At 26.3% G+C, this 26,080-nt stretch overlaps 13 protein-coding genes across 13 annotated transcripts; 8 read left to right on the top strand and 5 right to left on the bottom strand.

Moving 5' to 3' along the window:
* Window positions 1-35: 35 nt before the first annotated feature.
* Window positions 36-830, top strand: PNEG_00358 (hypothetical protein; the record flags this gene model as incomplete). Its single annotated transcript, XM_007874040.1, has 5 exons — window positions 36-122; window positions 169-217; window positions 258-415; window positions 461-563; window positions 606-830. 5 exons carry the CDS (start codon window positions 36-38, stop codon window positions 707-709), a joined length of 501 nt encoding a protein of 166 aa, XP_007872231.1. The 3' UTR covers window positions 710-830.
* Window positions 782-2,396, bottom strand: PNEG_00357 (hypothetical protein; the record flags this gene model as incomplete). The annotated part of the gene is made up of 9 exons (XM_007874039.2): window positions 782-793; window positions 841-867; window positions 916-1,125; window positions 1,167-1,300; window positions 1,347-1,444; window positions 1,491-1,813; window positions 1,865-2,051; window positions 2,096-2,259; window positions 2,316-2,396. The coding sequence occupies 9 exons, from the start codon at window positions 2,394-2,396 to the stop codon at window positions 782-784; spliced, it is 1,236 nt and encodes a 411-aa protein (XP_007872230.1).
* A 212-nt stretch (window positions 2,397-2,608) lies between these two features.
* On the bottom strand, window positions 2,609-6,221 carry PNEG_00356 (hypothetical protein; the record flags this gene model as incomplete). The annotated part of the gene is made up of 11 exons (XM_007874038.1): window positions 2,609-3,453; window positions 3,497-3,723; window positions 3,770-4,146; window positions 4,187-4,415; window positions 4,462-4,604; window positions 4,654-4,698; window positions 4,738-4,976; window positions 5,019-5,109; window positions 5,152-5,271; window positions 5,315-5,886; window positions 5,942-6,221. 11 exons carry the CDS (start codon window positions 6,219-6,221, stop codon window positions 2,609-2,611), a joined length of 3,168 nt encoding a protein of 1,055 aa, XP_007872229.1.
* Window positions 6,222-6,456: 235 nt separating this feature from the next.
* PNEG_00355 (hypothetical protein) lies at window positions 6,457-7,895 on the top strand. The gene is made up of 4 exons (XM_007874037.1): window positions 6,457-6,582; window positions 6,625-6,768; window positions 6,813-7,272; window positions 7,318-7,895. Exons 1-4 carry the CDS (start codon window positions 6,506-6,508, stop codon window positions 7,807-7,809), a joined length of 1,173 nt encoding a protein of 390 aa, XP_007872228.1. The 5' UTR covers window positions 6,457-6,505; the 3' UTR covers window positions 7,810-7,895.
* A 73-nt stretch (window positions 7,896-7,968) lies between these two features.
* On the top strand, window positions 7,969-8,842 carry PNEG_00354 (hypothetical protein; the record flags this gene model as incomplete). Its single annotated transcript, XM_007874036.1, has 4 exons — window positions 7,969-8,196; window positions 8,243-8,341; window positions 8,392-8,425; window positions 8,490-8,842. The coding sequence occupies 4 exons, from the start codon at window positions 7,969-7,971 to the stop codon at window positions 8,840-8,842; spliced, it is 714 nt and encodes a 237-aa protein (XP_007872227.1).
* A 713-nt stretch (window positions 8,843-9,555) lies between these two features.
* PNEG_00353 (hypothetical protein) lies at window positions 9,556-11,325 on the top strand (the record flags this gene model as incomplete). Its single annotated transcript, XM_007874035.1, has 7 exons — window positions 9,556-9,777; window positions 9,824-10,110; window positions 10,154-10,298; window positions 10,342-10,512; window positions 10,558-10,983; window positions 11,033-11,107; window positions 11,154-11,325. The coding sequence occupies 7 exons, from the start codon at window positions 9,556-9,558 to the stop codon at window positions 11,256-11,258; spliced, it is 1,431 nt and encodes a 476-aa protein (XP_007872226.1). The 3' UTR covers window positions 11,259-11,325.
* A 298-nt stretch (window positions 11,326-11,623) lies between these two features.
* Window positions 11,624-11,907, bottom strand: PNEG_00352 (hypothetical protein; the record flags this gene model as incomplete). The annotated part of the gene is made up of 2 exons (XM_007874034.1): window positions 11,624-11,757; window positions 11,826-11,907. The coding sequence occupies 2 exons, from the start codon at window positions 11,905-11,907 to the stop codon at window positions 11,624-11,626; spliced, it is 216 nt and encodes a 71-aa protein (XP_007872225.1).
* Window positions 11,908-11,969: 62 nt separating this feature from the next.
* PNEG_00351 (biotin-[acetyl-CoA-carboxylase] ligase) lies at window positions 11,970-14,146 on the top strand (the record flags this gene model as incomplete). The annotated part of the gene is made up of 4 exons (XM_007874033.1): window positions 11,970-12,673; window positions 12,719-13,653; window positions 13,696-13,924; window positions 13,966-14,146. The coding sequence occupies 4 exons, from the start codon at window positions 11,970-11,972 to the stop codon at window positions 14,144-14,146; spliced, it is 2,049 nt and encodes a 682-aa protein (XP_007872224.1).
* A 91-nt stretch (window positions 14,147-14,237) lies between these two features.
* On the bottom strand, window positions 14,238-18,417 carry PNEG_00350 (hypothetical protein; the record flags this gene model as incomplete). The annotated part of the gene is made up of 20 exons (XM_007874032.1): window positions 14,238-14,449; window positions 14,495-14,707; window positions 14,754-14,902; window positions 14,947-15,137; window positions 15,181-15,363; window positions 15,407-15,739; window positions 15,784-15,954; window positions 15,998-16,183; window positions 16,226-16,467; window positions 16,507-16,795; window positions 16,842-16,903; window positions 16,945-17,140; window positions 17,243-17,256; window positions 17,305-17,592; window positions 17,637-17,669; window positions 17,718-17,808; window positions 17,858-17,954; window positions 18,005-18,078; window positions 18,129-18,364; window positions 18,411-18,417. 20 exons carry the CDS (start codon window positions 18,415-18,417, stop codon window positions 14,238-14,240), a joined length of 3,267 nt encoding a protein of 1,088 aa, XP_007872223.1.
* A 59-nt stretch (window positions 18,418-18,476) lies between these two features.
* On the top strand, window positions 18,477-21,117 carry PNEG_00349 (hypothetical protein; the record flags this gene model as incomplete). The annotated part of the gene is made up of 8 exons (XM_007874031.1): window positions 18,477-19,519; window positions 19,564-19,760; window positions 19,805-19,958; window positions 20,003-20,262; window positions 20,306-20,425; window positions 20,475-20,597; window positions 20,641-20,873; window positions 20,918-21,117. The coding sequence occupies exons 1-8, from the start codon at window positions 18,743-18,745 to the stop codon at window positions 21,115-21,117; spliced, it is 2,064 nt and encodes a 687-aa protein (XP_007872222.1). The 5' UTR covers window positions 18,477-18,742.
* Window positions 21,118-21,456: 339 nt separating this feature from the next.
* On the top strand, window positions 21,457-24,543 carry PNEG_00348 (hypothetical protein). Its single transcript, XM_007874030.1, has 2 exons — window positions 21,457-21,796; window positions 21,843-24,543. Exons 1-2 carry the CDS (start codon window positions 21,472-21,474, stop codon window positions 24,038-24,040), a joined length of 2,523 nt encoding a protein of 840 aa, XP_007872221.1. The 5' UTR covers window positions 21,457-21,471; the 3' UTR covers window positions 24,041-24,543.
* On the bottom strand, window positions 23,807-24,617 carry PNEG_00347 (hypothetical protein). The gene is made up of 2 exons (XM_007874029.1): window positions 24,449-24,617; window positions 23,807-24,406 (listed from the first exon to the last, which is right to left on the bottom strand). The coding sequence occupies exons 1-2, from the start codon at window positions 24,555-24,557 to the stop codon at window positions 24,075-24,077; spliced, it is 441 nt and encodes a 146-aa protein (XP_007872220.1). The 5' UTR covers window positions 24,558-24,617; the 3' UTR covers window positions 23,807-24,074.
* A 44-nt stretch (window positions 24,618-24,661) lies between these two features.
* On the top strand, window positions 24,662-26,068 carry PNEG_00346 (hypothetical protein; the record flags this gene model as incomplete). Its single annotated transcript, XM_007874028.1, has 8 exons — window positions 24,662-24,677; window positions 24,733-24,792; window positions 24,839-24,960; window positions 25,006-25,044; window positions 25,087-25,115; window positions 25,166-25,242; window positions 25,289-25,542; window positions 25,585-26,068. 8 exons carry the CDS (start codon window positions 24,662-24,664, stop codon window positions 26,017-26,019), a joined length of 1,032 nt encoding a protein of 343 aa, XP_007872219.1. The 3' UTR covers window positions 26,020-26,068.
* Window positions 26,069-26,080: the final 12 nt, after the last annotated feature.

The raw sequence follows: 26,080 nt of genomic DNA, 5'->3' as shown, positions 1-26,080 counted from the left end.
TATAATTTTATAGATATTTAAAAATTTTTTATAAAATGGCAAATATGGAGATAGAACTAGCAGATAATCTGGAACCAGATTCAGGTCCTAAATATCCTTATCCTATTTATTTAAAAGGAAAAGTTAGTAAATTTTATTAATATTTTTTTAGTATGAATAAAAATATAGGTGATTAAAGGATATGGTAGAGGAAGAAGTGAATTACAACTACCAACAGGTAATTAATTAAAAATATAGATGAAATTAAGATATTTTAGCAAATATTTCAGAAGAAGATATTCCAAAATTTTTATATTCAAAAACGGGAATTTATTATGGTTGGGGTCGAGTAATGAAAGAGGAAAGAAATAATGTATATTTAATGGTTATGAGTGTAGGATGGAATCCATACTACAATAATAAAAAATTATCAGCAGTATGTTGAATATATAAGGGATTTTTTTTTTAAAAAAAGATTTAGGAAGTACATTTTATTCATGAATTTGAATGTGATTTTTATGATGAAGAAATAAGATTAGTAATAATGGGTTTTATCAGGCCAGAACGTAATTATATATCTAAAGGTAATATAATTTTAAATTAGATGTTTCTTCTAAATAAAGTAGAATTATTAATAGAAGATATCCAGAAAGATATTATTATAGCAAAGAAATCGTTGGAAAGAGAAGCATATTCATCATATAAAAAAGACAAATTCCTAATCTTATAAAAATAAGTATGATGTGAATATCAATTTGAATTCTTAATAATATGTTGAAAATATTATATTTATTAATTATCTTTACATAATAACCTGTTTAATGATTAAACTAATAATTACGATAATATGAACCATTATACCTCGCCAACAACACCGTTTTTTATTTCCTAATATTTGTTATTAATTAAATAAAAAAGTATATAATAGAATTATACCTTATGAGGAAGAACGATACAATTTTGAACCCTTACTTCATCATCAATAGTAACGTCATTAGCAAGGACAGTAATAGACTGTACTTTTAGACCATTTCGAAGAATTGTGGTATTATGTTGTGTAGGAAGAGTTGGTGTGCCTTCAACACGAGCCCATTGCCCAACTCGACATCTTCGACCAATAATAGAATGTAAAACAGACGCATTAGGCTTCAAAATAAGAAAAATAATAATTATAAAATAATAATAACCTTAATCTCTGCGCCATCTAGAATAATAGCATTACTAATACGGACTCCAGAATGAATTTTGACTTTCAAACCAATTGAAACATTAGGACCAAGCTTGGATGAGTGATCTACAGATGCAGATGGATGAATATACACTTTTGAAATTTATTAATTAAATATATCATAATTATAATAAATTACCCGGAGGAACAATTTCCGGACCAGAATCTTTAAAAAATTTCTTATCATTTTCCTCTTGTGAATAAAGTAGATATAAAGCATTTGCAGGAACAGAGGATCTAAATGTTTAATAGAGGGAATTTAATGAATAATAATAAAATATACCCAGCAGTTTTTATTTGACGCCAAAAATCTTTAGTTTCATAAATGAAAAGTTTCTTCGTTTGAGTAAGAGGAACCAAAACATCTTGTTCAAGACGTAAGCGTTCATCAGGATCAAATGAAGAACTAGGCATTTCTTTATTTCGTTCATTTCTCAACCGTATTGACTCTTTAATTTGATCAAAAATAGAACCATCAAAAATATATACACCACAATTAATTGTAGAACTAATATATGTTTCAGGCTTTTCAACATAATGAATAACTTCTGAGGTAGCTGTATCCCAAACAATACAGCCAAAATTGTTAGCATCGTCAGGAGAAACCTAATTGATAAACAATTAAGAAACTTATGACGTAAAAAAAAACTATATTACTTTAGTTCCCAAAAGAGTTCCAATTGCATCTTTTTCTAAATGCATTTTAAGCATATTTTTAAGAGGAAATGAACAACATAAATCAGAATGTAAAACAAAAATTGTTTTAGGAGAATCCCGAAGAATTACATCACGAAAAAAGTATAATCCTCCTGCTGTTCCAAGAGATTGATATTCACGTAAATATCTTAAAGAAACATAAGAAAATACCAAAAATAAAAATTAAAATACTTAATAGAAAAATTTAAGAATACTTCTTTAGCATCCTTTATAAAACCAGAAAAAACAGATTCTTCATAAAATCCAATCAAAAGAACTTCACGAACTGTTTCAACTTTTGATAATGCAACAAGATGATGCCATATCATAGGTTTACCTCCAATAGGAAAAAGAGGCTAGAAACTTCAATTAAAAACCAATAAAAAAAAACATAAATCCAGTTAAAAAAGACCTTTGGAATGTCTAAAGATAAAGGCCGAAATCGAGTACCACTTGAAGGCCCTCCAACGAGAATAATTGCAACAGCAGACATTTTCGATATTAAGATTAATACCGACGACACATAAAATATTTATAAAAAATAAATATTTTTAAGAATCTTTCTTAAGCCGTATAAAATAGCTTTCTACTTTTAATACACATTAGAAAACAATAGAAATCTCACATATGTTTTTTGAAAAATTTGTAAACAAAGAAATAATTTTAGAGTTTTTGATAAAATTCAAAAGATAAAAAATCAAGAGATTATTCCGAACTACTTTCTATAAAAATACGACGTCCCTTTGCTTTATTATTTTTTTTTTTAGAATTTGTATTAGATAAGATAGAGATTCCTTTATTATTTTGAAAATCACTACTATTCGAATTACTAGAAAAATAATCATCAATGAACAGTTTGTCATTATTTGTAGAGATTCCTTTTTCTAAATCAGTTAAATTATCAATTTCAGAAGAGTGGTCTCTTTCTAAAAGATTTAGTTCATTATTATTTATTTCATTCTCAAAATCCAAACTTTTAAGAACTTTTTTGATATTTCTACTTTTTTCATGAGAATTAGATGCCATTAGTTTTGATTTTTTTCTTAAAATTTCTTCTGAAGCAAAAAAAGCAGCATCATTATCAGTATTATCAGAATCTATAACATATTTCAAACTTTTTATAATTTTCATACGTTCCAATTTTTTTCTTTCGGCAAGAATCTTTAATTCTACATCATTTGATAATTTCCTGTGCCTCTTTTTAGATATTTTAGCTGAAGACATAGATCTAATTGAATCGAAATCATCTGTATCAATTATTTCATCTTCTTGACTAAATGTATCATAATGATTTCTAGGCTTATATTTTCGACGAATAAAGTCAATAGCAGTTTTTCCATCATCAAATATAACCGGATTATCAGTGTATTTTTTAACGAGCTCTAAATTATAACTTAATATACTAGATGAAACTTCAGAAGGAATAATTAATGAAGGCATTATATCATCAACTTCTTTTTCTTCCAAAAAACCACATAAAGAAATCAGTAAACGAAATTTTCCGTTTTTAAAACATTTTTTTCTCTGCTGTTCAGTTTCAAAGATAACGACTAAAAATGCATCAATATTTAATATTCTAAAACATTTTTATACCATAGCGAGGCGGTAATGATAATAGATCCATCTGAGAACTATCCTCTAATGATTTTCTTGATTTTTTTTCTAATTCCCATGCTTTTCTTTGACTAATAGCATCAGATAATTTAATTTTTAACCAATCTAATTCATCGCTTTTATTTTCATCAAGTAATACAGCAACAACAACAGAAATTTGTTGTTCAAAATCCATTCCTGGTTTAACTTCAAATTCTGCAGAAAGCCTATAAAAATTTCAATAATATATTAAAATAAAAAAAATTAATCAACTTTATTGGTTTTGCTATTGCCACTTCATCACACCCATGCTGGAGATAATATACTGTATCATGCATCTTATGAAATAAAAGTTCTACATATAAAGATGGAGATTTAGAGGTAACAGATATAAGACGCTTCATATAAAATTTTATAAATTTCTCCATTTCAACCCTAGTTGGGTGACTTCTAGAAAAATAGATATCATCATTTAACATTCTGTTAAAAAGTTCACATATGTCAAGACGAAACATGTATATTTCAGCCTTTTGTTTAACAAATATTCTATAAAAAAAAGATATTACGCGTTTAATCTGTTCTGGAGTCAATTCTCTATAATATTCAAGAAATGTTCGAAATGTATCAATACAATGGTCATTAACAAATTTCTAAATTATCAATAAACAAAATTATTATATAACTAGATACCTTTTCAAATCTTGAAAATTCAAAGGACCTTTCTTTATATCCCGATTTAGATTCTGAATGAGAATTATCATTATCAGAACCTAAAGTCTCTGCTTGATTAAATATATGTGCACTTTTTTTTTTATTTTGACGTTGACGTACTCGAATATACATATAATCTTTTGTCTTAGAATATTTTTCTAACATTTTTAACAAATTATGAACAAGTTCTGTAGATATATTTAAAAATCTATCCATTTTAAGATCCAAAAAAGAAGAAAAGAACTCTCTCTTACCCAAATGATTGTGTTTTATATAGTTTAATAACACTAATAATCAAATCTAAATTATGTTCTTCATAATATATATTATTCTGCATGTTATCGGCTATTTCCTGATATTCTTGAGATGATGTTGTCATACAATTAATAATTAAAAGCTATATAAAAGTTATTTTTTTTAAAAAAAATAATATATCCAATTTATACTATTTGTTTAAAACATTCCATTGCAGAATGCAATTCTTTCCAAATCTTCTTTAATTAGCAGACTTATTAGTTACTTAAACTTACTTTAAGATCAAATGATTCTCTCATTAATTTATAGATCATAATTAGAGCCCTTTGTTGCAACATACTAGCAATCAATCCATAATCCTCATATTTTGAAGAATCATTAAGATTCTTAGAATAAAGACGTAACCTAAGGGCATGTATAAAATATCCTATACAATAAAGAAAATGAATATGATTTTCTTGAGAAATTCTAGTCTCTTCTCTTTCTAAACATCGCAAAATAGATGAAAAAAGAGCTAATTTATTAAAATTATATATTTAAAAAAGAAATCACATACGATTAAAAGACAAACCCAAAAATTCATTTATAAAAGCTGAAATGATAATAGTTGCATCATGCATAATAAATACAGGTTTGTCGACATCATCCTATATATTTGATTAGTATAAAAAATAATTTAGAAGAAAAACCATTGTAGATATTTTAGATTTACGCATTTTCCATTTCTTTGCAGAATCTATTTTTCCAAAACTATTTTCTGCACCTTTAAGTATAGCTCCCTGACTACCAACAGTGATCCTTCTATTGTTCTAAAAATATTAGATTATAAAAATCTAGCAATTAAATTTATACAGGTGTTATTAGTGAAATCAATGTACCAAATCGGTTATGGCGAGTTGTTTTTAAGCCTTTCTTTTTATTATCTGTTTCTACCTTAAGAAGGTTGCTTAAATCATCCAATGGTCTAAGTGATTGCACCTTATCTGATAAAAACAATTTTTCGGGACTTATTCCTCTAACAAGATAAAAAATAATTTCAAGAATAATAACGTCTTGAGAAATAAATTCGTCTCCTATACCCCCTGCAACAGAAATAATAAGATCGAAAATATTTTCCCTTTTAAATGCAAGAATTGTTTCATTTCGAGTAGTTTCCTCATCAATCATGGCAATATTTCGAATAAAATATAAAACTAAACGAATAATTCCTTCATCTCTTTCTGATCTTTCTGACCTTGGAATAGACATAGAAGCAAATGATACAGAAATTGCATTAAATAAAAGGTTCGCTTTAGAATAATTTAGAAGAGATTTTTTATAAAATGATTGTGCTAAACGAAGATGTGGAAGTTGTTCAAAAGATTTTTTATTTGCATTCAATTCATTCATCTCCAAAGGCCATGTTAATTCAACAAGTAATTCCACTAGAATTATAATTAAAAAAAACGTTAAATTATCTAAAAAAAAGCAATTCTAAACCGCAAGCAAGAGATATACGCCATTTTATTTTGTCTTCTCCATCTAAAGGATTCCACATAGCCAAAATAGGACAAAGATCTCCTTCTACAAAATTCGTATCTGCTAAAATCCGTTTAACATCCCAACTATTATATTTATGATCATAATGTTGAAGCCATCGTTTTAAATCCTTCAAACATGCTAAACCATCATCTCCTAAAATATATGGTTTATCTTCCAAAGAAATATCAATTCCCCCCAAAGAAGATACTAAATTGTGAATCACTGATTCTAAAGACATGAAATCTCTATAAGATATATATTTTTTATTTTATTTTTCTATATTTTTCATTCTCAGTAAAAATCCATTTAAGACTCAATTTAAATCAATTATTACGAAAATAATTAAAACCTTAATACTTTTTATCTTTTATTAGAATATTTTTTACTTTTTATTAAGAAAGTTAAGATTTTATTACTTAAAAGTTAGGAAATTCTTAATCGATTTTATAATTTTATTAAAAACCTGTTAAAAATTTAAATCTTAACTTTCTTAATAAAAAGTAAAAAAACATAAAAAAACCTATGAAGAGCCCTATGTTTACATGTATTCTTTGCAAAGTTACGTTTCAATCATCAGATGTTCAGCGTGTACATTACCGGTAAGATTTTTTTTATATTTTTTTAAAATTAATATTTTACAGATCAGAATGGCATCTTTACAATTTAAAGCGGAAAATGGCAGGGTTCTCATCAGTTTCAGCACACTGTTTTTCTCAAAAAATGGTTTCAGAGGTATGGAATGAAAAAAAAGAGGAAAAAGAAAGATTTAATGGGAAAAAAAAAAAGTAAAAAAAAATATATAAAGATTGATTTTTAACATTAGATATAGAAAAGAGAAGAAAAATGGTTTTAATGTAGAAAATGAGTCTTATCTTTTAAATAAATCAGAAGAAGCAATTGAATTGAATAAAAAACAATATATAAATGAACCAGATTTAAAAAAATCGGAAGAAATTATGGCAAATCTATGTAATCCTATTTATTTAAATTCAACATCATATGAAAAAATGGAATTGAACGAATCGGAAGAAAAATTAATTAAAGAACATATAGCGAAAGCAACTAAATTAAAAATAACAGATTGTCTTTTTTGTACTTTTAAGTTTTCTACATTAAATGAGAATTTAGAACATATGAAGAAATCTCATTCTTTATTTATACCTGAACAAGAATATCTTATTGATTTAAAGGGGTTAATAGAATATCTTGGAGAAAAAATTTCTATTGGAAATGTTTGTTTGTCATGCAAAAAGGTTGGAAAGAGTTTAGAAAGTATTCGTCAACATATGGTTTATATATTTAATTTTATTTATTATTTTTTTAATTAATATTAGTTTTCAAAAGGGCATTATTCTATTGCATATGATACAGAGGAAGAAAGGCTTGAATTATCAGATTATTACGATTATGGTTCATATTCTGCAAAAGACAATGATTCAGATTGGGAAGATATATCATCTAATCAAGATAAAGATGATATTTTGTCTATTTATTCAGATAATGATGACGATGTCATAATAGAAAACGATTATGAGCTTATTCTTCCCTCGAAAATAAGACTAGGGCATCGTTCTTTAATTAGATATTATCAACAAAACCTTCGCTCTCGAAATTTTCAACGACAGTCAGGAGATAGAAATCCAAGCGGTTTAGTACGACAAGAATATGTTCAAAGATCACTCAAAGGTATTGATCAATCAAAAAGAAAATTTTCTGAAAAACATATACGAACTTATCAAGATGTTTTTCAAAAAGAAAATTATAAAACTGCAATTGGTTTAAAAAGTAATCATCAAAAATATTTTCGGAATGAATTACTTCAATAAACTATACTTTATTCTTTACAATTAAAATATTCAATATTCTACACCTTTTTATTTTCATACATAAGGTTTATATCTTAACATCCGGGAAAGGGCTAAACCCTTATCAAAAGATAGTGGGTTAGGGTTTATTGAAGTCTGCTAACGGCAAACCTCAATCTGATGCAAGCAGAAGAGTTTTTGAAGATATCAGAGGAAAAAACACTGCCTCCATTAGAACAAGAAACAAAAAAACAAACAAAGAAGATAAGGAGGTGTGGAATATGCAAAAAAGTTGGGCATTCTAGGAACGTTTGTCCAAATAATAAGGATTTAAATATACCATTTGAATGGAATAGAAGCACAGAGACATTTTGCGGGATGATTACACCGACTCATGGAAAAGCTAGCGTAGAGTTATCTAGAGGAATAATTTGTGGTTAATTTGTGAAATTAGAACATTCCATTGACTAAAAATAATAAAAAACGTAAATCGGAGTCTAATCCATCTAATGGAGCTAAAACACCGACAAACTGTGAATTAGGATATACAAATGTATATTCTTAAGAAAATAAGATGCATATAATTGGTTAATATGGAGTTAGATTACCCAAAAAACACCATGTAGTATGGGAAAAAGTAAATCTCGAAAAAAAACCAATAATATAAATTCATATTCAGAGGCAATTATTATGAAGAAAAGATAGACTTTTTATTAATAGTTATTATCAGGATAATAAGGAAAATGGATTATTTTCTCATGTTCATCCATTCAAAGTATATAATAATCTTGAGGAAATTATTCCATCTATGGATTTTTTATTTCCATATGAGAATATGAAGTGGTATGAAAGTATGGAATACTCAGTTGATTTTGAAAATATACAACCTGGTTCTCGAAAAGATATGCTTGCTTTTTGTAAATTCAATTCGTATAAAAAGATTAATTATGAAGATATTCTGGATGATTCTCCATTATTTAAACCTCTTTCAAACAGTATTTTCGATTTTATTGAAGACGAAATGGGAAGTAAAAGCCCAATCCTAAATTTTTAATGATATCCAATTTAATTACAAGCGGAGTATATTTAAAAAGTTTATTTATAAAATAATTATACTATACTTAAAATTCGGGCTTCTAAAACTTAGCATCATATTTATTTATCAAATGGAACTTCACTAAAATATACTTTTTTTATAAAAGCGACAAAATATTTACTGGCTCAACACATATTATCAGATATTTTTCTATTAAAAAATATTTTATTGCACGAAAATCATATAAATTTACTCTTTACATACTTTCAATGAGAATATTATATTTATTTTTCTAATAAAAAAATACTTTATTTTTTCTCATTAAAAAACACATTTTTTCTAATTTGTCCATTTCATTTATTTAAAATACTCATATAATCAATATTATTCATATAATTATAATAGAATTTCTATCTATTCTTTAATAATACTATCTTTATAAAATATAATAACCTTTATAACCTTAATTACGGTTTTTTATAATTTAAAAAATGGCTATAGAAAATGAAGCAGTAGAAAATAACTTAGAATATTATGATACATCAGCAGATATTATTGAAGGGATATTAAATGAAGAAGAATATGATGATCAAAATATATTTTATAGTACTCGTCCAGAAATATCTTTGGCATAAAAGAAAAATTAAAATTAAAAGAAGAAAACTAATTGATATTAGGGATCGGTTATCCCAGACTCAGTAAGAGGATTTATTACATATTTCCACAATGCAATGCTTCAAAATAATGTTTATGAACTACATGGATGCTATGAAAATCTGTTTACTAAATTAACAGATAAATATTATAAAAATACATCATGGCCAGATGCAGAAACAATATCTCCCTTGGTTAATGATGATGCGAACTTTATAATATTGTATAGAGAATTATACTTTCGCCACATTTACGCAAAACTTCAGCCAACAATTGAACAGCGGTTTCAATCATATGATGTATAAGTTAAATTTATTATATTTTATAATAATTTATTGAATTTAGAATTATTGTGATCTTTTTAATCTTATTCTTAATTCAGAAAATCCAGTTAATCTTGAACTTCCTAATCATTGGGCTTGGGATATTGTTGATGAGTTTATTTATCAGTTTCAAACATTTTGTAATTATAAAAATCGATTATCTAAAAGATCAGAAGATGAAATTCATGAACTTCGAGAAAATCCTCAAATATGGAGTACATACAGTGTTTTAAATGTACTATATTCTTTAATTCAAAAGAGTAAAATAAATGAACAATTTATTGAAATAAAAAATGGAAGAAATCCTAAGTAAGATTTTAAACTAAATAAAAAATGATTTTAAAAATATTAGTGAAGTAGCAGGAGAGTTTGGATCTCAAAATCTTTATCGAATGTTAGGATATTTTAGTATAATTGGTCTTCTTCGAGTTCATTGTCTTCTTGGTGATTTTACGTTAGCACTCAAAACAATGGATAACATTGAACTTAACAAGAAGGTACCTTTTTCTAGATACATTTAACTTTATAAAATATTTTTAGAGCTTTTTTGGATGGGGCGGAAATTTAACACTAACATTTACTGCTTATTATTATGTTGGGTTTTCATATATGATGCTTCATCGATATATAGATGCTATTAAAGCATTTTCTCATGTTCTTTTTATTTCACGAACAAAACTTTATCAAAATAGATCAATACAATATGATCATGTAAATAATTTCATTCTATAAGCATTATTACTCATCTTTTTATAGATTTCAAAAAAGAGTGATCAAATGTACGCGCTTTTAGCAATATGCATTGCATTATGCCCTGTTAGGATTGATGATAATCTTTTTATCTTATTAAAAGAAAAATATGGAGAACAACTTTTAAAAATGCAACGAGGTGGACCAGAATCTATACCTGTTTTTTCAGAGCTTTTTTCATTTTCATCACCAAAATTTATATCACCACTTTCTCCAGATTTTGATAATAGCTCTGGCACTATTATAGAGCATCAACAACATCATTTAAAAATATTTATTTCCAGTATTGAAAATCAAATGATGTTGCCTGCTCTCAAAAGCTATCTTAAATTATATACAACAATGCATTTGGATAAAATTACATCATATCTTGAAATTAGTCCTGAAAATTTAAGAACATTGCTTCTAGTATATAAACAAAAGACTAAACAAGTATATAATGAATACTTGATACTTTAAATTATAACTTTAATATTTTTAGGTTCGATGGTCTCAAGGATCTTTATTAAATGGCGAAATTATAAATACATCTGATATTGAATTTACTCTTCAGGGAGTATGTTATTTCTATACATATTTTCATTTTAACTTTTTTTTTACAGCATATAATTCATATCACAGAAGTAAAAACCACTCGACAATACGCCGATTATTTTATAAAAACTATTAAGCAATTAAAAAGATTATCTCTTAATTTAATCAATTAATATATATATATCATTTATAAAATATATAATTTTTTGATATTTTATTAAAAATATTTTTAAATATAACTACCTCAAAATTCAATTTTTAAAAAGTCATTTTATAAATAAATGATATCTCTAAATACATTAAAACTTATTTCATATCTTTATTAATTTATTAAAATATTTTTTTAAAATTTTTAAAGACAATCTTTAGAACATATTTTTTCATTAAAAAAATACAACAAATATAAAGATAAAACATTTTTATATATCCTTTATATTTAAAATTTTTCAAAGATCAAATTCTTAAAATTATTAATCTTTTTTAATGAAAAATATCTTCAAAAAAATTAAAATATTCAAATTTTTTTATGTTAAAATGTTTAACTTTCTTTAATCAACATATTTATTTTATCTTTATTAATCCAACATTGACGAAAACGATTAAGGATCTCTGCGCAAAGTCTCCAATCACGTTTATCAAAATAACATTGCTGTAGTTCTTCTGCTTCTTCAGCTATTTTTATTTATTATTAGTTATTTTTTATTTGAAAGAAATTAGTTTTTTTTATCAAAAAAACATACCACATTTTCCAGATTGCACGATTTTTAACCAGGGATCGTCATCATATTCATTTATATTGTTGGATTTAAATGGAAGTTGCATTATTATTATTTTCTTATTGTTTTTGAATATTTTATCATAATTTATCAAAAGACGGATTAGAAATGGAGGTTTTAATATATACGGGTATCTTAAATATAGAAAGAAAGAACATAAAGATGGTTTTAATTAATTTTATATTTATTTTAGATATAGAAACATCAAAATTATCAGTACGACAAACATTTTCAGTTTTTCATTTTTTATTAGGTTCTTATTATGTTATAAAAAAAGCAGATAAATCATATCTTGAACAACGGAGTACATGGGATAACGTTGCACTTTTTATTATGCCAAATAGTGAAGATATTATTTATAACAATGGATTAGGAGAAATAGTAAGCGAAAAAATATTAAAATATCTTAAAAATGGAGGTAAATATATAGGAATAGCTGCAGGTGGATATTATGCATCAGCCTATACAGAAATTGAATCTAATAATACTCAAAAAAAACAAAATAAGTTAAGTAAATTTGTAATTTTTCCGGGTATTGCACGAAGCATTGATTTTTCCAAATATATTTGTTCTAATGATAGTAATAAACACTTAGCACTTATACATATTGAAGATGAATCATATAAATATGAAAATGACTTGTATTATTATCATAGTGGCGTATCATTTGTAAACGCAGATCAATTTCTAAATACACGGATTTTAGCAACTTATAAAGAAATAAACCCTAATAATAAGACACCACCCAATGCTGCAATTATTCATTGTAAGATTGGGAAAGGAGAGGCTGTTTTATTTGGTGTTCATCCGGAGTATTTTGTTTTATTTTGTTTTATTTTGATGTGTACTTATTTTAGATATTCTGGATTTAACACAGATTTAAAAGACAATACTAGAAACTATCTCGAGGATTTCGATAGACTATTATTATTTGAAAACAATAGAACTATATTTTTAAGACATATACTTCAATCACTTGGTTTACGAACTACATCTAAGCCTATTATATCCTCAGAGATTACAAATCTTCATCTTTTTTCAAAGTTTTCAAATCTTATTAAGGAAATAACTAATATTCTTTATAATATTTCTGAAATAATAAATGGAGAGCGTGTTATTAGATGTGAAAATGATTCATTTTATTTACAAAAATCATCAACGTATACTTTTAGTCAAAATCCTTTAAACAATTTTCATGATTATGACTACGAAATAATTCCAAAATATATCAAAATTCATAAACATCTTCCAACTATATTAGAAATTCCGTTTTTTAATCATGAAATCTATTTTAAAAACCTTTTAGCATCAAGAACTTTAAAAAAAGAGAAAAAATATATGGGAAATATAATTTTATATGGAGAAACAGTATCTAGCTCACAAACGTTACTTAATAAAAACTTAAAACTTTTAAGAGTTTTGCCCACAGGATTTGTTTTTGTAGCTACACAACAAATAGCAGGTAAAGGTCGAAAGAACAATGTTTGGATATCTCCACAAGGTGTTCTAGCATATTCTTTGATTATAAGGCAACCAGAATATTTAATATTTTCATCAATTGTATTTATACAATATTTAGTCTCACTTGCAATAGTTGAGGCCATTAAAACTTATGACAATCATTATAACGAGCTTGATATTCATATTAAATGGCCAAATGATATATGTGTAAAGCAGTCTGAGGAGAATACTATTGAACCATCTTTTATACTAAACAATATTGGCTATATTAAAATTGCAGGAATATTAATAGATTGCAAACATATAGATAATGAGTTTCTTATGATTATTGGTATATTTAATATTACATAGTTTTGAAATTTACTATTCATAGGATGCGGTATTAATGTTAGTAATTTTCTTCCAACAACATCTCTTGAAATAATTATTAAAACTTTAAATGCTAGAAAAATACTAGAGAAACAGCCTTTATTATCAGAAATCACACAAGAAAAATTATTGGCACGTATAATGACAACATTAGAAAGTATGTATTATGAATTTTGTTTGAATAATGGATTCAAATTATTTGAGCACCAATATTATAAATATTGGCTTCATACGTATTTAAATATTTTCAAGTATTTCATGCTAAATCTTATAGTGGTCAAATTGTTACTTTAGAAGATAATAGTAACGCTGTTATAACCGGAATAAATCCAATACATGGAGGATTAAACGCAGAAGGCATTGAAAATGGAAAAAAAAATGGAAAAATATGGGAGTTATATCCGGATTCAAATAGTTTTGATATGATAAAAGGGTTAATTAAAAAAAAAGTATAAAATATCATAAGTCTAAAAATACAAACAAAACTTTATTAATAATCCCAAATATGCAAACTAATATGATATATTTTTCACTTTTCAGAAAATTTTATGCAAATTTTTCCTTTAAAACCCAAAATTTATTTTCCAATTTAGCTATTTTCTTCAATAATTTTCTAAACTCTACAACTTGTTGAGTTCCATTAACAGATGTACCAAACCTTTCAATAATATCCGTAGATGACACTTTCCCGCCTTTTACATTAATAAAATCATAAATGCTTTTTATCAATTTTACTGATTTATCATTCAAAATTCCAACTATTATTATTAAAAGAAATAAAACCGTTAATTTTTAATACTAACATAAGTTTTGTATATTATTATTTTCAAGACAATTTCTATTTTTCAAATTTAATAATAAAGAAGAAGATATAGGAGCATTTGAGTTTCTTCTAAAATTAACTTGAGAAGATTCTTTAAACCTTCCAGTCCATGTTAATGTTCCAATTTCAGATTTCTGAATATTTTTTCTGGATGCTTTCAAAATTCTTATAGCTTCTTCCGATATTCTAGTTGCTTTTTTCAATTGTTAGTATAAATATTTATGATAGTCAATTAATACCTTCTTTTTCAACCAATAAAGCTTCTTGTTGAACTGAATTCATAATTACATCATGCTGCAGTGTACTACAAACTCCCGATTTTGAAAATATATCCTCCAAAATTTCAAACTCATGATCTTTCTTTTTAGATTTAGTATCTCCAGTTGTACTTCGGAATAATTAAAACCAAAATTCAAAAAAGAGGAATCTTACAAATTTTCTAATCCAGCAACACCAGGGATAGATTTTAATTTCTCTTTATCCTCTTCACTCTTATGCATGGTATTAGTTAAAGATGATTTAGATTGACAATATATTTTTTCGGTACCAATAAACATTTCGCCTGTCTCACTACCACCAATATCATCTGATTTTAAAGAAAACAAATCATATAAATCACTTATCTTATTAATATTAGTAAATTCTCAGATAATAGGAATTTTATACTTTAAAAAACCTCTTTTGTTTGGGATCTTTAAGAATTTTATTTGTAAGAAACTGCTTAAATATTTGACGATGATATATTTTTTCTTCTATTGTACCAGATGTCATTAAACGATATATTATCACCTCTTTTTTCTGACCAACACGCCATACTCTTTCTCGTGCTTGTACATCAGTTGAAGGATTCTAGTTTATATAAGATAATTACTCTTAATAATAGTAATATTACCCAATCAGGATCAAATATTATAACCCTATTAGCTCCAATTAAATTAACACCCAGTCCTCCAACTCTAGTAGTAAGAAGAAAAATATGAATATCATCTGAATTATTAAATTTATCAACAAGATATTGTCTAGAACTTATTGATGTTCCACCGTCCATTCTATAATAATTGAATTGATCCATTTTCTTAATAAACTTTTCTAAAATATCAAGCATTTGTCTAGTTTGTGTAAAAAGTAAGGTTCTATGACCTTGACTTTTCCAAAGTTTAAGAATATCTTCAATAACTTGCATTTTTCCAGATTTTCTAGGATCCCCATATTCTATATTATTAATCTATAATATTATTTTAAAAACATTAAAATATTAGCCAATATTACCTTTAAAAGAGAAATTTTATCAACTAAATCCGGATGATTACAAATTTTTCGAAGAATATCTATTCCATATAATACGTTTCTTTCACCATTTAAAATCAAATCCATATCTTTAGAATTTAGAAAAGATTGATACGCTTCTTTTTGAAATTTTGTTAATTTGCAGAATAAGACCTGTTTTCAATTAATTATGTTAGAAAAGAAATTCTATATTTACCTGTTCAGTCTTATTAGGTAGATCAGAAGCTACATCGGCCTTCATCCTTCTTAATAAGTATGGACTTATAAGATCGCGGAGTACACATGCACATTTATAGGCTGTTTGAACTTGAATATTACTAGCATTTGCATATCCACCAATATTTATGGGTATTGCAAATTGATTTTGAAATATAGGTAATGTCTATTTAAATCAGAATACAGAAAAATATTTCACAAATTTTACTCCTAAACGACCAGGAAATATAAAATCAAATAAACTCCATAATTCATCCAGATTGTTTTGTATAGGAGTGCCTGATAAAATTATTCTATGAGGAGTTTTAATTTGTTTACAAATAAGCGATATAGTGGAATCAGGGTTTCTAATTTTATGTCCTTCATCAAGAATACAATATGCCCATTTATTAGGTAAAAGATATTCTTTATATATACGTAATCCAGAATATGTTATAATAAGGACATGACCTAAAATCATTATTTGAAAAATCAACTTTAAAAATATACCTAAAGTAATAATTTTTTTTATAATTTTTTCTACATTTTTTTTAAGAAAATTTGAATTCATAGTTTCTGAAGATTTATAATTTTTATTTAATTCATGTTTTATATTTACCAAACCACTCCCTGATGTATGTAGAATAATCACCCTAAAAGGAGGCCACCACTGATGAAATTCATTAACCCATTGTCTCATTATTGTTGCAGGACAGACAATTAAAATAGGACCTGAAAGTTTTTGAGAATAATGTAATCCTGCAAGAAACCCAGCTATTTGAATGGTTTTTCCAAGACCCTAATATTCTATTAATTCATGAGTATAAAGATAAAATAATAAAAACCATTTCATCAGCAATAATTCCCCCAGCTTCTTGACAATGTAGCTCCCATAACCATTGTATACCTTTTATCATTATTTTTATAATAAAAAACAAAGAATTTTACATGTTTTTTGATAATTAAACAAACTTGGATGAATATCCCCAGGTAAAGAATAATAACCTTCAAACTTATAATCTTTAATAGTTGGATGTGGCTGAAACCATTCTTCTAATTCATCATATATTTCAGGTTCTTGCTTTACTATATTATACTTTATTCTATCATTCTTTCTACGAGTAACCCATTCATTAAGGCGCTTCTATAAAATATTAGATATAAAATCTTAAATGTAAATATAAATTTCTTGATAATATTTTTCATTTCCATCATCAATAGATAAAAAATCTTGAAATAAATCAACATCTTGAACATTTTCTATAGATAAATTAACTTTATATATAAAATTTCTATCAATCATCTTACCAATAAATGAATTCTCATCGACTACTAAAGTATCAAATGTTTCAGAAAAATTTTGAAAGTTTTCTATTTGATTATTGCTATTTTCTAAACGAGGTTTCTTTTGTTGTATCTCAAGAGGAATATTAATATTATCATTATCTAAAATCTCAGATTCAGATAAGGCTCTTCTAAGAGGTATTGGTTTCAAAATATCATTTGAATCATCTAAATCTTCGTCAATTTGACGTTCCAAACCAGATATATTAGAAAATGGTGTAATTTTTCCAGTTCGAATTAAATATTCTCTATCTAAAAATATAAATTTAAAAAGAAAAATAAAATATTCTAGTTACCTGTTTCTTTAAAAGATTTTTCATCTGTTAAACCTAAAAATATAAATATTATAATTAAATTTTCTTTTTATAAATAAAAACCTTGATCATATTTTCTCTTTTCAGAAATAAGATTTTCTATTCTCTTGGATATTTCCCTAATATTTTTCTCAACATGAAACAATTGATTATTCTAATAACTTATAAGCTTTTTTTTTAATTATAAAATACTTTAATTAAACAAATTGGCAAATTTTTTCTTTTTCTAAAATAGACGATACAAACAATCCATTTTTAGCCATTTTTTCCTCTATTTTCTGTATTTTTTTCAACAATTTTCTTCAAAAAAACTATCAATACTCGATCTCTATACCTTAGATCTAACTTACTCCTTTTCTTTAGTACAACGCTCTAATCGTTGATACTCATTCTTAAGATCATTCTCAATAAATTCATGATTAACCTAATATATTAGTATATTATTTATTTAAACATCAGTTTTCCTCATTATACCTTTAAAGAAACACCTCTTTCAAGAACATCTTGATCCATAACACCCAAAACACCAAAAAATCCTTCAATACGATTTTCTTCATCTTTTTTAGATTTTAATGACTCATTATTCTCATTAAATATAACTTTTTCTTGATTTCTTCTAAATTTATTGTCCTTTTCTTCAGAAAATCTCTCAATTTGTGCCTCATTATTAATATTTATATCATTTTCTAACTCATTTGATGGGTTCTTTTCTAAAAAAACATTAATTTTGTTATTTTTACATTTTTTATAACTTACCTTTCATTATCTTTTTTAATATTCGGCCAACCCTCTTCATAAATTAAAAATAGGGATTAAAAGTTCTTAAGCTAGGAAAATTTTGATAAAAAAATCCAAGAAAAAACGGAAATAAGGAAGACAATACAAGGCTATACAGAGTTTTCTGTTAGAAAAAAGCCAAGTTATTCTTTATTAAAATCCTAAAAAAAATTAAATAAAAATTTAAAGATTTTTAAATTTAAAAGACAAAAAGAATATTTTAAAAACGAATAGTTAATAGCGAGCATTAATAAGAGAATTTTCTATTTTGGATTTTTTTTTAAAAATTATTTAATTAATCTGTTTTTATAATGAACAAAAACGTATCTCAACCATATTCATTTTATTCAGCGACTAATGATGATTTTTTTTTAAAAAATTATAACCTAAATGAAAGGAAATCAAATGAAATATTGAATGATAAAAAGAAAAAGATTAATTTAACGAATTATACAAATTCTCCTATAAAACAAAATTCTTACTTAAGCTTACAAAGAAACAAATTAAATAAATCTAAGATTTTTAATAAAAAAATTGAAAATTCAATAATTTTCTCAAAAAAATTATCTATCAATAACGAACAATATACACCTTATTATAATCTTTCATCACAACAATGTTCGACACATATAAAAACATCATCAATACTAAATAATAGAAGATCACTTCATTTATATCATACATCCGGGATTTGGATGGATTGGAAGCAGCCTTTTTATTCATTGAATCAATCAAACATTGAAAAATCTAGTTTTTTTCATAATTCTAGTCCATTTGATTCTTGTACATCCAAAAATTTATCATTAAATATGCAATATTCTTCAATAGATAACAATCTGGATTTAAAGTCATCATTAAGATCTTTTAGTGATTCTATAGCCATTTCGAATAATTTTAAATTACCTGAAAAATCACCAAAAAAATCTTTTAAATGTGAAAATGTTTCAGAATTTGAACCATTATCAAAAAGAAGTTCTTTTTCAAACTTATTATCGGATTTTTGTTCTATAAAATTAGAACCGAATCTTTCAAAAGAAAAGAAATACCCTTTACTTAGAAAAATGGATCATCAAGGAAAACCTATTAGCGTAAATGCAATTTTTATATACTTTTTATATTTACAATCATATAGCTTTTACATGCTTCAACGATATATTTAACTGAAATTTTTAAAATGTGTAATCCAAAATTTGACTATGAATCATATAAAAATCCTAAAAGAGTTCTTACGAAACCTAGCAAAGGTATAAAAAATGACGGATATGATAATGAAGATAATGACTATATTTTATATGTTAATGATATATTGGGCTCCGATAAAGGCCATAGGTTAATATTTGTTCCTAAATATTTCAATTTATTCATAAAATTAGATATTTAATACTCGATATTTTGGGACAAGGCACATTTGGGCAAGTTGTTAAATGTAAAAATATGCAAACTCAAGAAATTGTAGCGGTAAAAGTTATAAAAAATAAACCTGCTTATTTTAATCAAAGTATGATGGAGATAACTATATTAGATCTAGTAAGAAAAACAATACATAGAACGATCATAAATAATGTTTGTAGTTAAACAAAAAAATTGATAAATCAAGAAAACATAATATTTTACAATTAAAAGACACGTTTATTCATAAAAAGCATCTTTGCATTGTTTCTGAACTTCTCAGTCTAAATTTATATGAACTTATAAAACAGAATCAATTTAAGGGACTAAGCACAAATTTAGTTAGGATTTTTGCAATTCAAATACTAGATGCAATGATTGTTTTAAATGAGGCAAAAATAATTCACTGTGATTTGAAACCTGAAAATATTCTTTTAAACAAGTATAAAAGATTACACAAGAAGTTTTCTAATTATTTTATTTAGTTTAGAAACTCCTGTAATTAAGATTATTGATTTTGGCTCAGCGTGTTATGAAAGACAGACTATATATACATATATTCAATCAAGATTTTATAGAAGTCCAGAAATTTTGCTTGGTTTACCGTAGAATCTATGTATATTTTCATATTAGTATTATTAATATTATTTATAGATATTCATCGTCAATTGATATATGGTCTTTTGGATGTATCGTGGCTGAATTATTTCTTGGTCTTCCTCTTTTTCCTGGTACTTCTGAATATAACCAAATATTTAGAATTATAGAAATGCTAGGGCAATTTGAATCTATTCCATTAAACTATCTAATTTTAACATAGAATGCCTCCCCCCTGGATGATAGAAATGGGAAAACAATCAAGTGATTTTTTTGAGAAAATTGTAGACGATACAGGTCTTAAAGTATATTGTTTGAAAACTATGGAACAATATGCAAAAGAACACAATACAACAGAAGTACCAAATAAAAAATATTTTTCTGCTTCTACATTACCGGAAATAATAAAAACATACCCTATGCAAAAGAAATTTTCAAAATCAGACATAGATGAAGGTAGAAAAATTTAAATTTCAAAATACTTTTTTTATAATTTATAGAATTAGCTTTGCGTATAATTTTAATCGATTTTTTAACAGGTTTATTAAATATCAATCCTTTAGAACGCTGGTCGCCTCAACAAGCTAAAATGCATCCATTTATATTAGGAAAGGAGTTTTCTAGAAATTATACCCCTTCTGTTAATTTAAAATCTCCTACAAAAAATTCTCAACAACAAAACTATTTAAACCTTTTTTAAAATCATACAAATTCTTTTTCTCTAAATCGACATATCCTCTCAGTAACAAAAATTCAAAAAATATTTTATTTATTGTTTCATTTTCTTTAAAGATATTTTGATAATGTCTATATATATTTTAAATCTTTTTTATCAAATCAAAACCAAAAACTTTTTTATAAGATTTATATAACTCAATTAATAATAACTTTGAATTCTTTCTTTTAAAGAATTTTAGCCATATTTTTTAACTGGAAATATATACAAGTTTTTTATATTTATAATTTTTAAAACATTTTTCATAAGACAATTTTCTCTTTAAACTAAATCTTGAGATAAAACGAACGACCATCAACTTAAAAAAAAAGATTAGACATGTCAAGATTTTATAAAGGAGGATCAAGTAATTCAGATTCAAGCAGTTCGTCAGACAATGAAAATATTTATTCATCAGGTTCTGGATTGGATTCAGATGATCAAGGCGGAAGAGATGACCGTTCATCATCAGACAAAGAAATTCAAAAAAAGAGAAGAACAGGATTCCAGTTTTTAAAAGGAGAAGATGCAGAAGATAGTGAAGAAGAGGATTCAAAGCGTGTTGTTAAAAGTGCGAAAGATAAACGTACAGAAGAGTTTAAAACATCTTTGAGAAATATTGAAAATGCGCAAAAAATCAATGACTGGGTAACAATTTCATCAGGTAAAAGGAATTTTTAAATAAGAATAAGTCTTTATGTTTTTTTTAGAGTTTGAGAAAATCAACAAGTTGATTGAGCGGTTAAAAGTCTTAGGAAAACCTCCTCGACTTTATATACGTGCAATTGTGAACTTAGATAGTTTTTTGAATGAAACAATTAAAAAAGAAAAAGAGGTTAAAAAAAAGATGAATTCCACAAATGCACGTGCTCTTAATTCAGTAAAGCAACGTATTAGAAAAAGTAATAAATTGTATGAGGGAGAAATCAAACAATTTCTTCAAAATCCAAAAGATAATTTGGACGAGTTTGTAGAACAAGAAACTTTGCTTATTGATGAGGAATTTGTGAAGGATGATGTTGTTAAAAATAAGGACATTCAGGAATCTAAAGATGGGTTTTCAACGATTGGGAAAAGTAATCGTTCTTTACAGTTTACAACAGAAAGTATTCTTAAACATTTAAGAACAGTTTCGGATTCCAGAGGAAAAAAAAATACGGATCATGCAGAGCAGATTAGAATTCTTGAGAAATTGCTCGAAATTTCCGTTACACCATATCATAAGATTCGTGTACTTTTAGCAATGATTTCTTCAAAATTCGATTATAGTTTTGGAACAGCATCTTATATGTCTATTGATCATTGGAAATCAGCAGAAGGAGATCTTAGGAGTTTGCTTGAGCTTTTAGAAAATGATTTTTCCTATGTAGTTTTAGAAGATGCAGAAGAATATGATGATGATGTCGTTCCAATTGCCAAAAGTGGTGAAGTTATTAAGATTCGTGGTAGTATTGTTTCTTTTGTTGATAAGCTTGATGACGAACTTATTCGATCATTACAAAATATAGATCCGCATACTACAGATTATATTGATAGATTGAAAGATGAAACAGAACTATATTCTATTATTTATAGGACACAGTTATATCTTGAACGAATCAATGCAGGTGATAGTATTAGTCGAATTATTATGAGGAGATTAGAACATATTTATTATAAACCAGAGCAAGTCATAAATATTCTTGAAGAAACAACATGGAAAACGATTCAAAAATCTATTAGTTCAAAAATTACACCGTATTCTGAAAAGCCAGATGCGGCAGCTCTTATACATAATCTTTGTCTTTATCTTTACAAAAACGGTACTAGTTTACCTAGAACTAGAGCCATGTTGCATCATATTTATCATCATGCATTGCATGATAAATTTTATAAAGCTCGGGATATGTTATTTATGTCACATCTCCAAGATAATATCTTTACAGCAGATATTGTCACTCAAATTTTATATAATAGAACTATGGTTCAGATTGGTCTATCAGCTTTTAGAATAGGTATGATTTCAGAAGCACATTCTGCTCTTCATGAAATATGTGGTACTGGAAGAATGAAAGAACTGCTTGCACAAGGACTACAAATACAAAGATATAATCAGGTTTCACCAGAACAAGAACGTCTTGAACGTCAACGCCAATTTCCCTTTCATATGCACATTAATTTGGAATTATTGGAATGCGTATATCTAACTTGCTCTATGTTATTGGAAATTCCTTCAATTGCTTCTTCAGGATTTTCTTTGGACACAAAAAAAGTCATCAGTAGATCTTTCCGACGTATGCTTGATTACAATGAAAGACAATTATTTACAGGACCACCTGAAAATTCTCGTGATTGTATTATGCAAGCATCTCGTGCACTTGCTACAGGAGATTGGAAAAAATGTTGCGAACTTATCAAATCTATTAAAATTTGGGATCTTATGCCTGAATCTCAAAAAATTAAAGATATTTTAACAACTAAAATTCAAGAAGAAGCAGTGCGAACATATTTATTTACATATTCTCCATTTTATGAAACCATTTCAATTCCAAGATTATCAGAAATGTTTGATCTTCCTAAAAGCAATATTACAGCACTTGTTTCAAAGATGATTTCACATGAAGAAATTTCAGCAGCTTTAGATCAAATTCATAATGCAATTATTATCCGAAAAGTAGAATTATCTCGTCTTCAGGGTTTAGCTTTAGTTTTAATTGATAAAATTCAAACTTTTATAGATCAAAATGAAAAATTATTAGAACAAAAGTCAATGACAATAGGAAATGAAGTTTCAAAAAAACAAAACTTAAAAGGAAACATTCAAACTCAAACAAATAAGGATAAATCCACTGGACATGTTAAAACTAATCGCAACCTTCGAAATGATTTTAAAAATGGACTCGGTCGAGTCATTAAATCTACAACATAAAATTCTTTTCATAATATTTCTATCTATTTAAACATCACGTTTTTGATCCTTCTGAACAAGTTGCCCAATTATATTTCCAGATCTCTACTGGTGGTGTTTCTGTCGGTATACGCATTTCTACTGGAAAATAATATTTCTTTTTTTTCATGGCTGCCTTAAATAATCTCTTATCTGTTCTTTCTAGTTCGATACATGCTCTTTTCATCTTGTTATATTGCTTTTCAAGTTGTTTATCAAGTTCCTCTCTCTTTATTCGTTTATGAATTTGCCAAGCTCGATGAATTACTTCATGTCTTTCAAGTTCTTCCTCAGAAAATTCAATAGGCGGACAAACTGGAGACTCATAAAGAATTCTAAGAAGAAGATCTAGAGAAATTTAATAAAATGTTATTAATTTTATAAAACAACCTGTTTTTGAATCAATTGTCTTCTGTATGGACGAATTATGTCGTAAAAAAGCCGTTTTTTTCAAAGAAAAACAATAGAAAGGTCTAAAAACTCGTCTAAAGCATAACATAATTTCAGTTTCTTAAATTCTCTACTAAAAAATCTTCAAATTTTTATTTTTTCATTTTTTTTATCATTAAACTTGAGAAAAAATCTTCGAGACAACAAAAAAAAATGCCACCAAAGTTAGGCAAGAAATCTCTCTATATCCTCATTATTCTACGAAAAGCTAACTACTTATATAGACATTAATAAATCTGGCTGGGAAAGTGCAGAATTTCCAGCAATTTGTGAATCATGTCTTGGTATTTTTTTAAAATTTTAAAAAAGATAAATTTTACATATTTTAAGGGCCAAATCCATATGTTCGGATGACTAAGAGGGAATATGGAAAAGAATGCAAGATATGTACACGCCCTTTTACAGTATTTTCATGGCATCCTGGAAAAGAATCAAGATATAAAAAAACAGAGGTAATTTTTCATTTTTTTGAAATATTTGGATAATAATTGAAAAAGATATGTTTAACATGTTCTCGTATAAAGAATTGTTGTCAGGTATTATTATTTTATAAACGAAATTTAGAATAATATTCTTAGAATTGTCTATTAGACCTTCAATTTGGTTTGTAAGTTATACTTTTATATATAAGGCAATTTCAAGTCTTATTTTCTATAGACCTATCCAGGTTCGTGATGCTGCTCTCAAGCTTGTTAATCAAGGTCCTCAAAGTGATATAAATCGGGAATACTATGGTGCATTTTAATTTTTATATAATACTTGTTTTCTTATTAGATATAGCACAAAATAATGAAGGAAAGTGGAAAGATGGAAATACCCCATGTGAATTTGGGAAAGTAGATTCAGCAGCTCGTGAGCTTCTTAAAAAACTAGCCCGAAGTGAGCCATATTATAAAAAACAGATTCACATGGCAAAAAATCCAGAGCTTTCCAACATATCTAATCATTCAACGGATTCTTCTGCGCCTGTATTTGGAAGAAGCATTTCTCATATTACGAGTAATCAATTAGTTCCCCCTCAAGACAAAAAAATTGTAAGTTTATTTATTTGCATAAACTATTCTAATCTTTAAAAGACATCACTTTTTATTATAGGAATAGAAGATGACCTTCCAGAACATGCAATACGTGTCTATTTTGAAAAGTATGGTCCTATAAAGTCTCTTGTTTGCAGTCATCGTTCTAGATGTGCTTTTGTTAATTTTACTACTCGTGTAGCAGCAGAAACAGCAGCAAAAGCATGTCGTAATGGAGATATTCTTATTAATGGTTGTCCCTTAAAAGTTCAATGGGGCAGGCCTCGTCCACTTGGAGGGTATAATCAGGAACAACAAAATGCAAAAATGTCACGATTTGTTATGAGTCAATCACAGTTTGCAACTCAAAATCCTGGAGAAGAAAGTCATGCAACATCCGAAATCAAAAAACCAGAAGATACTGTTTTAGAGCTTCCTCCTGGACAAGATGGGGATATAGCTTATCAATCAATGCACCCATATTATCAAACATAATAAACTTAATTATAGAAAATTAGGTTTCGTTTACTATATAGATCAAATTTATTATGCAAAA

This window comes from Pneumocystis murina (assembly GCF_000349005.2).
Source record: "Pneumocystis murina B123 chromosome Unknown supercont1.1, whole genome shotgun sequence".
NCBI classification, from domain to species: domain Eukaryota; kingdom Fungi; phylum Ascomycota; class Pneumocystomycetes; order Pneumocystales; family Pneumocystaceae; genus Pneumocystis; species Pneumocystis murina.
This window is presented reverse-complemented; position numbering and strand designations above follow the sequence as displayed.

Bases quoted from the DNA above. Each gene is read 5' to 3' on its own strand.
- PNEG_00355 (XM_007874037.1), top strand. From the start codon at position 6,506: ATGAAGAGCCCTATGTTTACATGTATTCTTTGCAAAGTTACGTTTCAA. The intron at 6,583-6,624 runs GTAAGATTTTTT...AATATTTTACAG, and splicing joins GTTCAGCGTGTACATTACCG to ATCAGAATGGCATCTTTACA. The intron at 6,769-6,812 runs GTAAAAAAAAAT...CATTAGATATAG, and splicing joins TTTAATGGGAAAAAAAAAAA to AAAAGAGAAGAAAAATGGTT.
- PNEG_00348 (XM_007874030.1), top strand. From the start codon at position 21,472: ATGTCAAGATTTTATAAAGGAGGATCAAGTAATTCAGATTCAAGCAGT. The intron at 21,797-21,842 runs GTAAAAGGAATT...TGTTTTTTTTAG, and splicing joins CTGGGTAACAATTTCATCAG to AGTTTGAGAAAATCAACAAG.
- PNEG_00347 (XM_007874029.1), bottom strand. From the start codon at position 24,557: ATGTTATGCTTTAGACGAGTTTTTAGACCTTTCTATTGTTTTTCTTTG. The intron at 24,407-24,448 runs GTTGTTTTATAA...AAATTTCTCTAG, and splicing joins GACAATTGATTCAAAAACAG to ATCTTCTTCTTAGAATTCTT.